Genomic DNA, 16,101 nt, shown 5'->3' on the forward strand with positions numbered 1-16,101 from the left:
AAAATGTGTCAAATATGTCAGGAAAAACTTCCCTCACCACATTTGTATTTTTTATGCGTCACCATTTAAGGTTTTATTTATTGCAGTAAGAAAGCCAATTATATATGAAAAAGGAAGCATTTTCAGTTAGAACTGCATGAAAGTTTTTGGATGAATAGTTTCTTCGTCAAAAAATGCAATTTCAGGTCGACCAAAGTGACTTGTTAATTCAGCAAATAGTTTTGGCTGAAAAATAAAACTTTTTTTATTTTAAACTCAAAATGTTTTGATTCAACATTTTTAGAACAAAACATTTCCACTTCATTTCAGAATGAGGCTTTGGCTTGAAATTCATAAATTACAAGGCCAGAAAGTACCATTATGATAATCTTGTCCGACCTCCTGTATAATACAGGGCATAGAACTTCCCCCAAATAATTCCTTGAGCAGATCTTTTAGAAAAACATCCAATGCTGATTTTGAAATTTTCAATGATAGAGAATCCACAATGACCCTTGGTAAGTAGTTCCAACAGTTAATTACTCTCACTGTTCAAAATGTACACCTTATTTACAGTCTGAATTTGTCTAGCTTCAACTTCTAGTCATTGGATCGAGTTACACCTTGCTCTGCTAGACAGAAAAGCCCATTATTAAATATGTGTTCCCCATAAGGTACTTATAAACTGTAATCAAGTCACCCCTTAACTTTCTTTTTGTTAAGCTAAACAGATATAGTGATAGACTCATGGAGTTCAAAGGCATGTTTTCTAATCCTTTAATCATTCTTGTGGCTCTTCTATGAATCCTCTCCAATTTATCAACATCCTTCTTGAATCATGGGCACCACAACTGGACACAATATTCCAGCAGCAGTTACACCAATGCCAAGTACAGAGATAAAATAAAATGTAGCTAGATTTATTTAAAAACAAAAATATGTTTAAAAACACTCCAAAAACTAAGCAAAATGAAAAAAAAATCATTTGGGACCAAACAAAATGTTTTGTTCAATCTGAAGCTATTGATTTTTCACCTTTTTATTTGTTTCAACAAACAAAATTTTTCCACTTTAGGTGAACTTGAAATGAAATTATTTTTGGATTTTTCAGTTCACGCTCAGCTCTAGTTATAGTAAAATCAAATTCATTAATTTCAATGGCAAAATAAGTCTACTTACAATTAAAATTGCACTGAATAAATGTCTATGATTCCCCACCGAGGCACTAACTTGTTATGTAAGATACCACTCATCATTTATTTACATTCATAATTATGAGCAACATTCTCATTTTTTGTTACTTGATTCTGAAATCTTACAAACTAAGGCCCCAATTCTACAATCAATAGTGCACAGGCACAGCAGTCCACCGTCATGCTCTGCACTGCAGGGTCAGAGCCTAAAGGCCTGATCTAAAGCACACTGAAGTCTATGGCAAATTTTCATTGACTTCAAATAGGCTTTGAATCAGGCACTTTAAGGGCACCATCTTGCATTCCTTACTCAGGTAGGGCTTCCACTGGGGTCAGTGGGAATTCTGACTGAGTAAGAAGTGCAGCACTGGACCCTAAATTTTTAAATGTATCATTTCCTATAATTGAAGTCAATTACAGAAGTTCCACTTTAATGAGAAAAAGTGATTTTTAGAATCACAGTATCTTTCAAGAACAGAAATGAGAAATATACACCACAGATTAGTTTTTACAATACAAGTGACTTCTAGACTTTTTTGTCTCAGTGTAAAAAGATGCAGTGTTTGTTTTTATTTTTCAACATTCCTCTTCCGTTGCTGGAAACTGATCTTCAGAAACAATTTTTTTAAAATGTTCAGCAGCATTCTTATGACTCACTGTTGACAGTGGTGATAAATAAGAAACATGTGATAAGAGTCTAAGGCCCCCGGTGCAGCAATGCATTGATCATGTACCGGGGGATATGGATAGACTTTCATATGCGCTTAAGTGCCTTACTGAATCAGGGGCCAAATCATAGCCTTTTCCTGTGTCAAAAATATGGACACATGCTGACATCTCTTGTAAACAGCCATGACAAGGCAGTATTACTATCACCACTGCATTTGCCTAAGATATCAATAATAGGCTTTAAAGATGACAACATGTGCACAGTTTAATATTGAGAATTTCTTCCAATGATTTTCTTATTTCTAATATTGTAAACACGTAATAATAATTAAAAAAAATCAAATGAAGTCATCTGCAGATAGTTTCTACTAAACATTGTTTCAGATCAGTCTTGACAAATGATAGAGCTCCATGTTTCAAAAAGAAGAGAGATTTTGTAATTTGCAGCATACAGATTTGTAGCATCACGAATCACACGTTTTCATTGCTGTTTAGATTTTCAGTTTCTCTCTTTTGCTCTGAAGTGACTGGTTCTTCCTTTATTAAAGTGTTTAATTGCTTCTGTGCACATGAGAGGAACAGTTCCAAACTACACAGGCTACGTTGGCGGACAACTTGATCGAGCTGTTGGAAAAAAGAAAAATTAATTAGCAAAAAAAACCTAGAAATAAATACCAAACTGTAAATAAAACCATTTTGAAATTAAATGCATTGAGTACATGCAGGATTTTAATGATACAATGAAATTTAATCAGATGCCCATATCTATGAATTCCCCCTAGCTAAAATGAATAAATGGCTATCCATAGTCATTCAACAGCTGTCAGTGTTTGTTAGATAATATTAAAATGTCCAGATTATTAAATACTTTAGGGAAACTTACACAAACATAGTACTGTAAATGAGAGATGGTTAGTGTCTTGGTCTGGGCACTTTTAAGTTGTCAGCCTACCCACAGGGTACACACAACAATATTACTGGTTTGGTCCCTTGTAATAGAACATCCCGTCTTTGACGGACCTCCAACACATCACTTTATTCCCTTTCCCCCGCATTGTTAGCAGTTCCTAAAAAGATAATAATCAATGATGCAGAAGTGACTAGTCAGTATTTCCTCCAAAAGAACAATCAGATTCCAGCCAAATTACATGATAGTAAAGGTGGGCTTTTTTACAGTACAGTCAGATCATTTAAAATATTAAATACTGCTTAAACAATCTGTAAAAGTGTTATGAAAGTTTATTGCACCCTCAATGAATTCTGAAAGAAACAAGGGTTACCAAAATACAACCAAATAGTTGTGATATTCCAGCCTGGATTTGGTTTCCAAGTCAACTGTCTCCTTCCAGAGCTGCATGGTGGATAACTTATCCACTCCTTCCTGATTTGAGAATATATTTGTGTTCTTGATGTAGTATTCTAGGTTCCTTGAAACACCTCTTCCTTGACAATAATGTGCCAGATCCTCAAGTGGTATCGATCAGCAGAGCTTCTTTGAGTTCAGTGGGGCTATATCAGTTTATGCCAGCTGGGAATCTGAACTCAGATGTTTCACTTAAAAATTCCATTCTGAGTTTCCACCTTTTCTTTAAAATGTATTCTTTTATTGGATACCTACTGTGCAAAAAATCCAAAACCAGTGTAAACTGGTAGAACCTGATGGGTAAAAATCTTGGCTCCACTTAAGTCAATTGAAACCAATTGCAAAACTTCCATGAGGCCAGGATTTCACTCCATAGTCCGAAGAGAGGTTTATTAAGAGATTGTATATGGTAGAAGAGCGATACTTGTACTGGTTTGGTGCTCAGTGGATGTGCAAAAACAGTGCAACTTAAAGGAGCAGAAAAGGGTGGGAGGAGCAGGCACTAACAAAGACGTGAAATAAAGCATCACCATTTATATCACTGTATAATTTCCCCCTTAATATACAGTTTTAACCATTCTATTTACCGAATCCACTAAAATTATTATTTGTGTTGTTTGTGTAAAATCATTTCTTTATAGTTATTGCAAAGAGGTGAGGGACATTCCAGACATCCAAACTGCTGATCTGGGTTTGACGGTTAAAACCGCCTGACCCAGCAACAACTACATGGTTTCTTAAAGATTTCTCCTCTTTTGGGAAACATTTTCTACATAAATGTTAAAAGACAACTAGGCCCACTGGCAATTGCTCACGATTACTTGCAATTTGGAAGTCAGTGTTTCCTTCTGGGTAAAACAGAAAAACAATTGGCTGATTTCAAAATGATAAAATACAAACTTTAAAAATGATAGGTAAAGTTAAATCTATTTATAACAATGAGTATATTGACAAAACTCATAATTTTCAGCTAGGAGACTGATTTTTTGGAAAGACCAACAAGTATGGCCCCATAACGAATAACCCAATTACCATTACAGATGAAAGACTTGTTCTAATGATCCCAGAGTCTTTGAAAATTCCCACTGGTTTTTATATAAAAGACACCACTTCTACAACAAATTGAACACTACAGCTAAATGAAACTGAAACCAACTGTGAACACTTCACTTTGAATTTGCATGATGATGTATTTTTGTTGGTTAACACAGCAAAAGCAGTAAACTAAACATTTTTATTCACTCACTGTCTCTCTTCTGCACATTGCTGGATTCTCCTCCATCCAGACTGTGGGGAACTCAATAATTCATTCCACTGAGGGCAGGGCCCGCTGTGATAAAGAGGGTGGGGCAAAGTGACAGGATTTGCCCCATAATGTTGCATTTGCCAGGACATACATGAATGACACGGTAACATAGTTTACAAAAATAAGTTTGGAACTTCTGAATGTTATATTATTAGTGAACAAAATGAATAGCAGAAGCCCTATCATTTAAATCTTAATTTTTTTAATATGAAGCAAATAATATAATAGCAGAGCAATGCTTTCAACACAACCTTCTTTTGGGCAGCCTTATTTCAATTGAATTTATGTATGATAAACTCCTGGGGCTCGAGTGAGAAGTAGTGGTATAAGTCTAATGAGATGTGTAAAGTAATGCCACTCAAGAGAAGTAGGTAATGAAATTCAGAAGAAATCTAATTTTGTACCACATCTGGCAAACTGTGGTGCGCCAGTGAGTAAGCAAGGTTTTGAACTGTAATCAGCTTTCTAACAGTCATGCAGATTGCCCATACAGCTGTAATACTAGGAAAATACCATTATGAGGCCATGTGGCCCTGGCAGACCTTAAGTGGTTAGCATTTGCAAATGGCCACGGTTTATGAAAATATATTATATGCACCACACATCTAGCACTTATGGATTTAATTATAGCTTTCAACAAAAACCTCAGATCCTGTGGTATGTTTCAGAGTATGTATTTAGACAGTTTGCTACCCATCAGTTGCCATAATGCTATCACAAAGGTTTGCATGAGGGCTATTCTAATAGATAACAGCTTTTCTATTTTAATACATAGTGCTATGTCAGCCCAATGATACTGCCTCACTTGTCTTTGAAAAAAGCCTTTATGATTTAGTTACAACTGTGACTGAATGAACTATGGTAGATGTACAGGTTGTCATGAATCTGTTCACTGCTATTCCCTATACTGTCTTGCAGTGCAAACGAGACTTGCTGAAATACTGTTTCACACAGTGTCATCTTTCAGCAGCTCTGAATGTCTCTTATAGCCACACCCAAACTACATCCCTCTTTCCTAGGAAGCTATGCCCTCCTCAATCTCTCCATCATTATCTTACATCAGTTTCTATGTAATTCCTCTCATTCTGCTGCATCATGCACATCTCCAGCTGCTAAGAAACTTTTTGTCCTTCTCATTGGTAGTGCAGATCCCACTGCTCCACACGCTGCCAGATCTGAATTTAGCTCATATTTTAGAAGTGGTTTTCAAACAGATCAGGTTCAAGTGCATTTCAAAGATCTGCTGATATAGTTTGATAACACCCGTTACAGACAAGCCATTGGAGGTGTGCAAGAGCGTGGGCGGGTGGGCCTAGCCCAGAGCAACATAATCCTCAAAACAGCAGTGGTTGGTGGGGGCGGGGTGAACCAGGGAGCAATATGAAGGCAGGAACTCTCACAGCTCATACCTCTGTGGATCTGGAGGTGTCCTTTTGATAGTCTGTATAGTTGGAATGTCTTGGTTCCCCCCTCTTCTGAAGTCTCCCCCAAGCCTTCAAGAAAATGTTTTGTAGAGCACGTTTCATAGGGAAACTTGCAGAAGTTTTCTGTGCCTCTTATCTTCTCCCTTGGTTTCTCCATAGGAAGGGGAGCTATAGCTCAATTTACATAGGATCATCTGGTATGACTAGCAAAGTATTTGGGACCCATTTCTCTAGAAAGATCACTAGGTCCTCATATTCTGCTCTGTCTGGTAGACATATCAGTTGGATACGCTAAGTGTGAAACCCATTTTTAACAGTTTTTCCTTTACTCCACATTACCGTGTGTACATTTATAGCATATCCTTTAATAAGTTATTCAGCTAAACTCCACCCCCCATCTTTTTTTCAGCCCGATTGTGCAGATTCTGTTTCATGTAAATCAAAGCAGCCCTCCAGATGTGTGATCTGTGACACAATGGTGTTACCTTTCTTATCCAAGGCAGCAATCTCAAACTGTGTACTTGAAAATGTATTTATTTCATGAAGCATTAATGTAAACACTTCCTGCATGGCGTGGTTTGGGTGCATCTGAACAAACTCAGAATTCTTTGGCTTTTGATATAGAGGCTTTAGATTTTAAAAGTCTTAGGTGAATTAGCCATATGTTTGGGGATTTTTTGTTGGGTTAGTCAGTCACCATTTTTCATAAGGAAAGGTTATTGCTTGTTAAAAGTTTTAAAGTTTATGTAAACTCAGTAAAATAAGAGATCAGAAACTCAGTTGTCTCCTGTCTGCTCAGTTTATGTATTAGCTTTGCCTTCCCATTAAACATTACATTTTTAAACTCTTTCATGATACATAAATGACAAAGCACTGTGTATAAACACTTAGCTTCCTCTTATAACATGAGAAGCATAATAAAATGACGCTGGCTTTGAAAATGGTATATATTTCAAGTACATTCAAGAGGAGAATATTTCCTTTAATGTAGAAACAGGTCAGGAAGGAAAAAAAACAAGCAGCTTTGTTACACAATATATTGCTTAATGAAATGTTATCCACACTCAAACAAATTTTAATAAATAGTGCTTTCAACATCACTGCGCCTCTGCTAGCGAAATATATATGAAATGTGAAAATATGTATGAATGTTTTTCTAAATAGTCTTTCCTCTATATTTTTAGATTATGTTCACTTCATGGAATGATCTCATTATTTAAATAAAAATAAATGGGCATCTGGCAAATTCACAGACTGAATGTGACTCATATGCAAATATGATCAGTATGAATAACACCTATTTGGGCTTGAGTGTTCACCCACCCAAGAAAGTCCCAGAGTTCTAATTCTGCAGACACTGAAAAATGCATGAGCTTGATGATCTGGAATTACAACAGCAAGGAGAGATACTGCCACCATGATTAATGCCGAGGAGCATTTTATCTTCTGCTTACAACTGAAAACTATCAGGCACAAAGTCTCCTGGTTCTGTACAGTGCTGCCTTCTTTTAACATAGAGCTATTAATTAGGTACTGTTTGCACAAAATCTCTCTCACACTCCTTGCATTATCGTTTTGTCTGAGCACTTTTTTTTTTTTTGACACTCACCAACACCATTTAAATTTTACCAAGTCATTTTTTCTTGAACTTCTGTGACCACATGACAATCACTTAAGAGCTCAGTTCTTCTCTCTGATGTACATACGTGGCACCCTTTGAGAATTTGGCTGTAATCAACAGCCATAGCAACATTGTTTCCTGACTCATCAGGTGCCATTTGCCATTGGAGTTTCCACAACAAACCACAGCCCTTCAGTTTCCAAAAATTAGCTGACTCTAACAGCACATTCCAAAAACATTCAGCTGCTGTTTTTTCCTTCTGTTTTAACCTTCACCCTAACTTTGAGGCCCCAATATGATTCCACATCCTACTGGCCAAAGATGACTGGATGGAACTCCCTGTGGAGTCATCTACATCACTTTTTGACCACACACAAGGATTTGCTTTTGAGCAATCTGAGGCCTGCCCAGAGGATGAGCATGATGCCTCGGCAGAAATCCTGGCCTTGGAATCAAGCGATTAAGTCGGCAAATCAAACCTGGGGCCCACAGATGGCAACATATAATACTGCCACTAAGTGATTGTTCTGGCTCCAGCTGCTCTATTTTATTTGGTGTTGATCCATCTTACTATTTTGCATCACTTAAAATACATAGCTTAAACCAAACTCTAAAGTTATTCTTAGCACAAAAGTCTTCTTAGTGTATTTGCTTGTCATTCATTTCAAATTTACCATAAAACTGTGTGAAAATCTACATGGCTGATGTCCCAGGATGAAAATACTTTCTACTGCTTTACATAAAAATCACAGAACATGCATACTTTTAATGCTGTGATCCTCCTCCCCCTTTAATAGAGTTCCTGACAGGAAATATTCTCTATTGCTTTCTCTATTGAAGGCCTCCCTACCTGATTAAGAATTTCAAATTACTAAAGAACAGGAAGAACCAAGTATTATAGCACATACATGTTGTGCGTAACTAGTTTGTAGTAGGTTATATATATCAAATGCAAAATAAAATTTTAAGCCTGAACCAAAGATTACAGGTGAAATTCTGGTCCCCCTGAAGTCAATGGGACCAGTTTTGGAATAGACTTCAATGGGGAAAGGATTTCACCATCAATGGTCAATAAATGCAAAGTTAAGGTAGCATGTGTATCCTCAACTCTATCTTTTGCATACAATCATTGTGACAGTCTTCAAACATAACCTAAGAAATGTGGATAAAACATCCCCTTTCTCTTGGGGGGATGTAGTAGTCACATGTATACAAAGATGTAGCATGGAAAATTTCAGCCACCACAATGAATGTTCTGAGCATGTGAAAATGAAAATGTTTCCCAACCTTAACTAGACAAGTTGAAAATGGAGGGGAACATGTATAGATCTTATTTACTATTTGCAGGTGGCTTCTCATTAGCTTTTGAGTCGCATAAATTGGTTAGCCTCTAGTCACAAGTACTCCTTTTCTTTTTGCGAATACAGACTAACACGGCTGTTACTCTGAAACCATTCCTTACCAACTTAATTCTGTTAAATCAAACATTAATTAACCAGAAACAATTATGTATGAATTTATGCTCATCACCAGTACTGAGGTTTTTTTTTAAAAAAAATTGGTCTCAGAAAAGCCAACTATATTCAGAACACAAAATGCTGGGCTAGATGGACCATTAGTCCGACCCCATATGGCAGTTCTTATGTTTGCAGATTTCGCCTTGTTTCTTTCTTCTTTACAAGTACAAGTGATTATTTTCATTGGTAAAAAGACATTTCAATAGTATAGCTACAGCTGGTTGAATCTGTGCTGTGAATAATTCTCAGTGCAAATTTAGCTCCTTCAGGACACACATATTTTGCAAACTAATCTCAATTTCTCCAAATGTTTGTTACTGGAAAAAATATCCAAGTAGTTTATATGAACAAATGTCACGACACTGGATGTCCATAAACTGTTCACTTTTAAACTATTAACTATTTGTTTGTGATGTGTGATTGGTTATATGCTATTGTTTCTGCTCCCTGACTAGATTAATGGAATTTTTAATACAGTAAATACCAAGTGACTAGCAAAAGATAATTAATAATGCATTTCGAATATGGACTTTCAGATAATTTCAAAACAATTTCATGAATACTTAGCAGCTGCCCCATTTCTTTGGAACAATTATTGTAACCCCACAAGAAACAGTAAGCTAAATTACCACTTTTATATGTGAAAGTACTTAGGAATTACTTTTCATGTTAATCAACTAGTTTTAACTTTTCAGAGATTGGTCAGTACTTGGATGGCATACCTTCAAGGAAAACAGAGTACTACTGGAAATGGGTGGGGGGATTAAGGCCTCGATTCAGCAAAATACTTAAGCGCTTGCTTAAGTCCATCCCTATGCATCAAAGCATTTGGCATGTGCTTAATTTCCCCTGATATCAGTGGGACGAAGGCACATGCTTAAAGTTAAGCATATTCTCAAGTGCTTTGCTGCACATGGATTAATTTAAGATCATTCTTAAAGTTCAATATGTGCATAAAGGGTTTCCTAAACTGGGGTATAAGTGGCATTCTTCATTCTGAGCAAGTATTCAATCTCCATGGCCCACCATTGGATAGTGTTAAAAAGACATTGTGCAGCTTGAGGTGCAAATCGCTCAGATATAATGAAAAATTGATTGCTTGTAGTCTTTAGAGATCACATCAGACTTTTTGCAACAGGAAGGATGTCACTACTAATATGCTGACCAAATTCCAAATTAGGTAATCACATTCTGCCTCCCTAAATTTCTCCTGTAGTTTCTATTGTATACAATAGTCTTCACATTTTGAGCTAAACTGTTCTAGTGTCACTCTTCACTGTGAAAACGGGTGACATACTACCCAGAAGTGTCTACATTTCAGTGCTGAGTGGAGTAATAGCTGTTTGTAATGTTGGCAAGGTGCTTGGAGAAAGTTTGGGACGAAAGGCACTATTTAAACATAGGCACTGAAATCTTTGTCAGTGGGTTTTGGATTGCACACAGGATGGTGTTATTAAACTGTTATAATCTTTTATTGAATTTTATCTATTTTATTGTAATAGGGACAAGCCTTCTTTGTTGTAAGTAATGCCATATTTTGACAGTATAGTTTTGAATGTATTCATCCATCCTAGCAGTAGTATTTGGCTTTTATCTAAAATATATTTTTCAACCTCTCTGATACCTACTCACTGCTCTTAATTTTTTAAAAGTTGCAATTTTTAATCAATTTTACTTATTTGCTTTGTAGTTTCCATTATTTGAACAGGAATAAAATCCAGGCAGTGCATTTCTGAGACATTATGATTCTTCTTGGGTGGTTGAAGTCTTTGCCCTTCAGCATTGTGCCTCACAATTCACAAAGTGTGCAGTAATCCCTTGGAAGCGCACTGTCTGCTGCATCTTACTGCTTAAGATTCTTTGCATGTACTGTACTGTGAATTGGTTATAGATGCCAAACTGTTCAGCAGAACACTATACTGTAATTGTGGATTTATAAGCATCTTTTCACATTTTGTGTTGGAGGTATCATTCCTTAACTAAAAAATCAATTATAGTTGAGGTGCTTGGCACAATTTTTATAATTGTATAGTTTTTCATCACTATCCCACACTAGTGAATGAGTCTGTAGTGGTGCTGAAAAGCCCTGTAGTTGGAAAAGTTCAACCACATAATTATATTCTCTACTAAAATTGTGGACTCAGAAAGCTTTCCCACTGCATTAACATATGAATTGCTCCCCACTGATTCAACAGAAGGGCTTTTAAACAAAACCCAACAACCTAGCATATTAAATAGAGCATATGAAAAATTACTACCTTGAGGAACCTGCAAATCTATGAGTTGGATGAGAAAACAATGGACTACTTCCTCCCTTTTCCATAATGTGCAAAAACGAAAATAGATCCAGATGGCACATGTGTGTAGCAGAGTTTACTTTGCAGTTAATCCCAGAACAGGACATTTTTGTCTGTCCACCTGTGAATTTCCACTATTGATAACACTTTCTAAGTATATAAAAACAAGGTTCTTCATGGCTGTAATTCATACTGTATCTGCTACACATTAGAAAACCATCAGTGTTCAGGACTGAACTGCTTGGAAAAAAATTATGTTTAACAAATTATATTGCCATATGAAAATGTTTCTTTCCCCTTAAATAAATAATGCTGCAACTTCTAAACCTTAAGGATTTTATGCTTTGCACTTGATCAGGGAGGCCCTTAAAAATAATACCATATGTTGGAGACATCTTTAAAACAGATTTGCCTAGACTGTGAAGGTGGTGGGAAAACACCCTGTGTCAACCCTCTTAGAAACTTTTCTGTCTCCCAGTTGAACACAGGAATGTAAGAAAACACTAATTTTCCTTCTTCATACAAAGAGGAAAATTTGCTTTCAATTAAGGAAGCTACACTGGGTGCACAACGGAACTAAAAATGGTAACAGGCCTGCCCAGAAGATTGCAAAAAGAGAAGAATGGGATTTACAAAAATAAATAAAAATATCCAAGCAATCTAGTCAGGGAAACATATTAGCCAGCTCTGGGGCAACCTTTTTATTCTCCATGCATAATACTTCAACTGACACAACTTTCTTTTATTTTCTAGACACTAGTTCAGGAACATGGGCATTCCTGTTACAGATGAAGCAGGAATTCTGACTTAGCAACTTAGTTTTTGTACAGTGCAATTTGGAAAAGTTACCATAGTTTACATTAGTAAACTGATCTGGTTATAAAGAGAAACAAACAAATATTTAGGCATCTCTGACATTCTATTTTTATAAGAGTAACAAGGCAGGTGAGGTAAGATCTTTTACTGAATCAACTTCTGTTGGTGGACAGTACAAGCTTTTGAACTACACAGAGCTCTTCTTCAGGTGTGGGGTTGAAAGCAGTGTCTGAGCTAAATGAGTTGGGACAGACTTAAGCATAAGAGCTAAGGCATGTTGTAGGAGTCCACTTGAAATGAAATGGACAATAAGGGTTAGATTGTTATGCAAAAGGGGTTTAAAGTGGGCCCCTGAGGGTTAGCCAGCAGGTGTATGTTACAAAATGTTGTAATGAGCCAAGAAACCAGTGTTCCTGATGAGTCCATGATTTTTAGCAGGTTTCCTTTGAGGACTAACACTGAAAGATCAGATATGAAATAATTTCTTTGTGAAAAAATGTTAGCCCATTGGTGCTAAGCATTTCCTTACAAATTAAGGCCTTGACCCTGCAAACATTTACACATGCATGCAAATTCACTCAATCAAAAGGGACTATTCACCTGATTAAAGTTACTAACACGTGTACAGTGAACACTTAAAAAGTTCACTGATTTTTGAGATAGTCCCTATACCTTAAAACAGGAAATACCACTAGAACCAGTAATACCTATATTATAGAACTGCAGGGTGTGCCTTACGGTTGGTTTTTACAGGATCATGGTCTAATGTCCAACACATAGAGCTGCTAGGTGTCCGGTTTTCAACTGGAATGCCCAGTCGAAAAGGGACCCTGGTGGCTCCGTTAAAAGTCTGGCAGGCGGAAGTGGCTGGCATGTCCAGCTCCTAGGTGCAGGGATGGCCATGGGGGCTCTGTGCGCTGCCCCTGCCCCGAATGCTAGCTCTGCAACTCCCATTGTTCAGGAACCGCAGCCTAGTGCCTGAGGCCACAGACAGCACACAGAGCCCCCTGACTCCTTGCCTAGTAGGTGCAGGGACAAGCCAGCCGCTTCAAGGAGCCACGCGGTCCCAGGGCAGGCAGGGAGCCTGCCTTAGCCCCACTGCGCCGCTGACCGGCTGACCGGGAGCTGCCTGAGGTAAGCGCTGCCCAGATGGAGCCTGCACCCAAACCCGCTGCCCCAGGCCGAAACCTCATTCCTCACCTTAACTCCCTCCCAGACCCTGCACCTCCCTGCCTCAGCCTGAGCCCCCTCCTGCAGCCTGCACCCCACAGCCCCTCCCGAACCACAACACCCCCCCCAGCCCTGAGCCCTCTCCTGCACCCCAAACCCCTCATCCCCGGCCCCACCCGAGAGCCTGCACCCCCAGCCAGAGCCATCACCCCCTCCTGCATCCCAACCCCTTGCCCCAGCCTGGTGAAAATGAGTGCAGGTGGGGGAGAACGAGCGATGGAGGGAAAGAGGATGGCATGAGTGGGGCGGGGCCTCAGAGAAGGGGCGGGGCATGGGCAGGGCCTCGGGGAAGGAGGTGGGGCAAAGGTGTTTGGTTTTGTGCGATTAGAAAATTGACAACTTTACCACACATGAAAATGTTGACCAAAAGTAGAATGATCTCACATTAATTTTCTTTCATGCCAAGTCTACACAGTGCCTGAATTTGAAATCAGACATTAAAGCTCTGAATGAATGAGGTAAATTAACATAGAAGAAAGAAATGATCATGCATTTTAAGAGTTTCTGTTGCTACAAATCAGAAGCAACACATTGGTTTTCTAATTGGTCAATGTACTTTCCTTTCCAGTTGTTATTCAAATTCTTATCTATCCTTTCCTTTATCAATGTTGCAAATCCAGCCAATTTTCTCTACAATAAATGACTGTACTGAAGTGTTTTTCATCCTCCTACGATACATAAACAAAATTATTTAGCTTGACTGTGACTATTCTGAGAAATTATTATTCTCTAGGGCCCTGATCCTACACCACTGAAGTCAATGGGAGCTTTGACATTAACTTCAAAGGGACAGGATCAGGCTTTACATAATCCTTGAAAATGTGATCCAGCAAGCATTTGCAAAGATAGAGTTCCTGTGCGTAGGAAGTTATACATACTGTAGCTTTTACATATACATAGGGAAATTCTGTTTCATGTATATACGAGACATTTGTGTAACTTCTAAAAAGCAGGGTTCATACAACCATCTACGGTATTCTCAAGCTTTTAGAGAGATAGACCATCCTTTGATATTCAGGTGTTTTGGGGGATGGCACAAGCAAGACAGGGACTTCATTATTGTAATTTATACTGAAAATAGCTAAACCAAATGCTAGAAACATACCACGAGGATTGCCAGCCATTAGCCCAGCCTCCTCAATTATTTTAGTCATAAAACATAAGGTAAAGATGGAAAGCAACAGATAGAGAACACTCACTCTATAATATTGTCTTAAGATATTGCTGCAGTGGAACACAAATTTTCTGTAAGGTAAATGGAGCAAAAAGGAAACATATGAACAATATGATGGCCTGATGACACATATCCTAGAATGCTCATGGAGCTGACTGAGGCGATATCTGATCCATTAACAATGATCTTCAGAAAGTCATGGGAGATGGAAGAGATTCCAGAGGGCTGGAAAATGATAAATATAGTGCCCACCTATAAAAAGGGGAATGAGGACAACCCAGGGAATTATAGACCAGTCAGCTTAACTTCAATACCTGGAAAGATAATGGAGCAAATAATTAAACAATCCATTTGAAAACACCTAGAAGAAATAAGGTGATAAGTAACGGTCAGCATGGATTTGTCAAGAACAAATCCCGTCAAATCAACCCAATAGTTTTCTTTGACAGGATAACAAGCCTTGTGAATATGGGGGAAGCTGTAGACGTAGTATATCTTGACTTTAGTAAGGCTTTTGATACTAAAGGTCGCATGTCCTTCTCATAAACAAACTAGGGAAATACAGCTTAGATGCAGCTACTATAAGGTGAGTGCATAACTGACTGGAAACTGTTCCCAGAGAGTAGTTATCAGTGTTTCGTAGAAGTGTAAGGGACCTCGAGAGGTCATCTAGTCCAATCCCCAGCACTCAAGGGAGGACAAAATATTATCTAGACCATCCCCGACAGGTGTTTGTCCAATCTGCTCTTAAAAATCGCCAGTGATGGAGATTCCACCACCTCCCTGGGCAATTTATTCCAGTGCTTAACCACTCTGACAGTTAGGAAGTTTTTCCTAATGTCCAACCTAAACCGCCCTTGCTGCAATTTAAGCCCCTTGCTTCTTGTCCTATCCTCAGAGGTTAAGAAGAACAGTTTTTCTCCCTCCTCCTTGTAACAACCTTCTATCTACTTGAAAACTGTTATCATGTCCCCTCTCAGTCTTCGCTTCTCCAGACTAAACAAACCCAGTTTTTTCAATCTTCCCTTATAGGTCATGTTTTCTAGATCTTTAATCATGTTTTTTACTCTTCTCCAGATTTTCTCCAATTTGTCCACATCTTTCCTGAAATGTGGTGCCCAGAACTGGACACAGTACTCCAGTTGAGGCCTAATCATTGCAGAATAGAGTGCAAGAATCACTTCTCGTGTCTTGCTTCCAGTTCTATGATTCTAATATCCACCATATTCTTGTGATATAATAAATGCACAGAGCAGGCATGAACACTCAATTATTTTACTACTTCTGAACAGTTTGTAGTAGATCCTGTGGGTGTGTCCTGGCCCCATTTAAGTCAATGGCAAAGCTCTGATCAACTTAAATGGATTCAGGATTTTATACTTTGTGTATAGTTAAACCTTCCAATATTCTATATTCTGGAAAATTAGCTACTGTGATGTGTATACACAGTAGCAAACTTTCCAAGATACACAACAGCTTATTCTCAGCAATGGAGGGCAGCACTGAGGCACG

At 38.1% G+C, this 16,101-nt stretch overlaps 1 protein-coding gene across 7 annotated transcripts in view; it reads right to left on the minus strand.

Annotated features, from left to right (window-relative positions):
• Positions 1-740: 740 nt before the first annotated feature.
• The window catches only part of CCDC91 (coiled-coil domain containing 91), a 330,423-nt gene continuing 315,062 nt past the window's right edge, over positions 741-16,101 (minus strand). For all 7 annotated transcript variants that reach the window (XM_084622318.1, XM_084622313.1, XM_084622311.1 and 4 more), the window contains exon 13: positions 741-2,465. In XM_084622318.1, the coding sequence (XP_084478444.1) occupies positions 2,313-2,465 (153 nt within the window). In that variant the 3' untranslated portion in view covers positions 741-2,312. The remainder of the gene's footprint in view (positions 2,466-16,101) is intronic.

This window comes from Lepidochelys olivacea (assembly GCF_965140295.1).
Source record: "Lepidochelys olivacea isolate rLepOli2 genome assembly, chromosome: 1".
In the NCBI taxonomy this organism is placed as follows: Eukaryota; Metazoa; Chordata; order Testudines; family Cheloniidae; genus Lepidochelys; species Lepidochelys olivacea.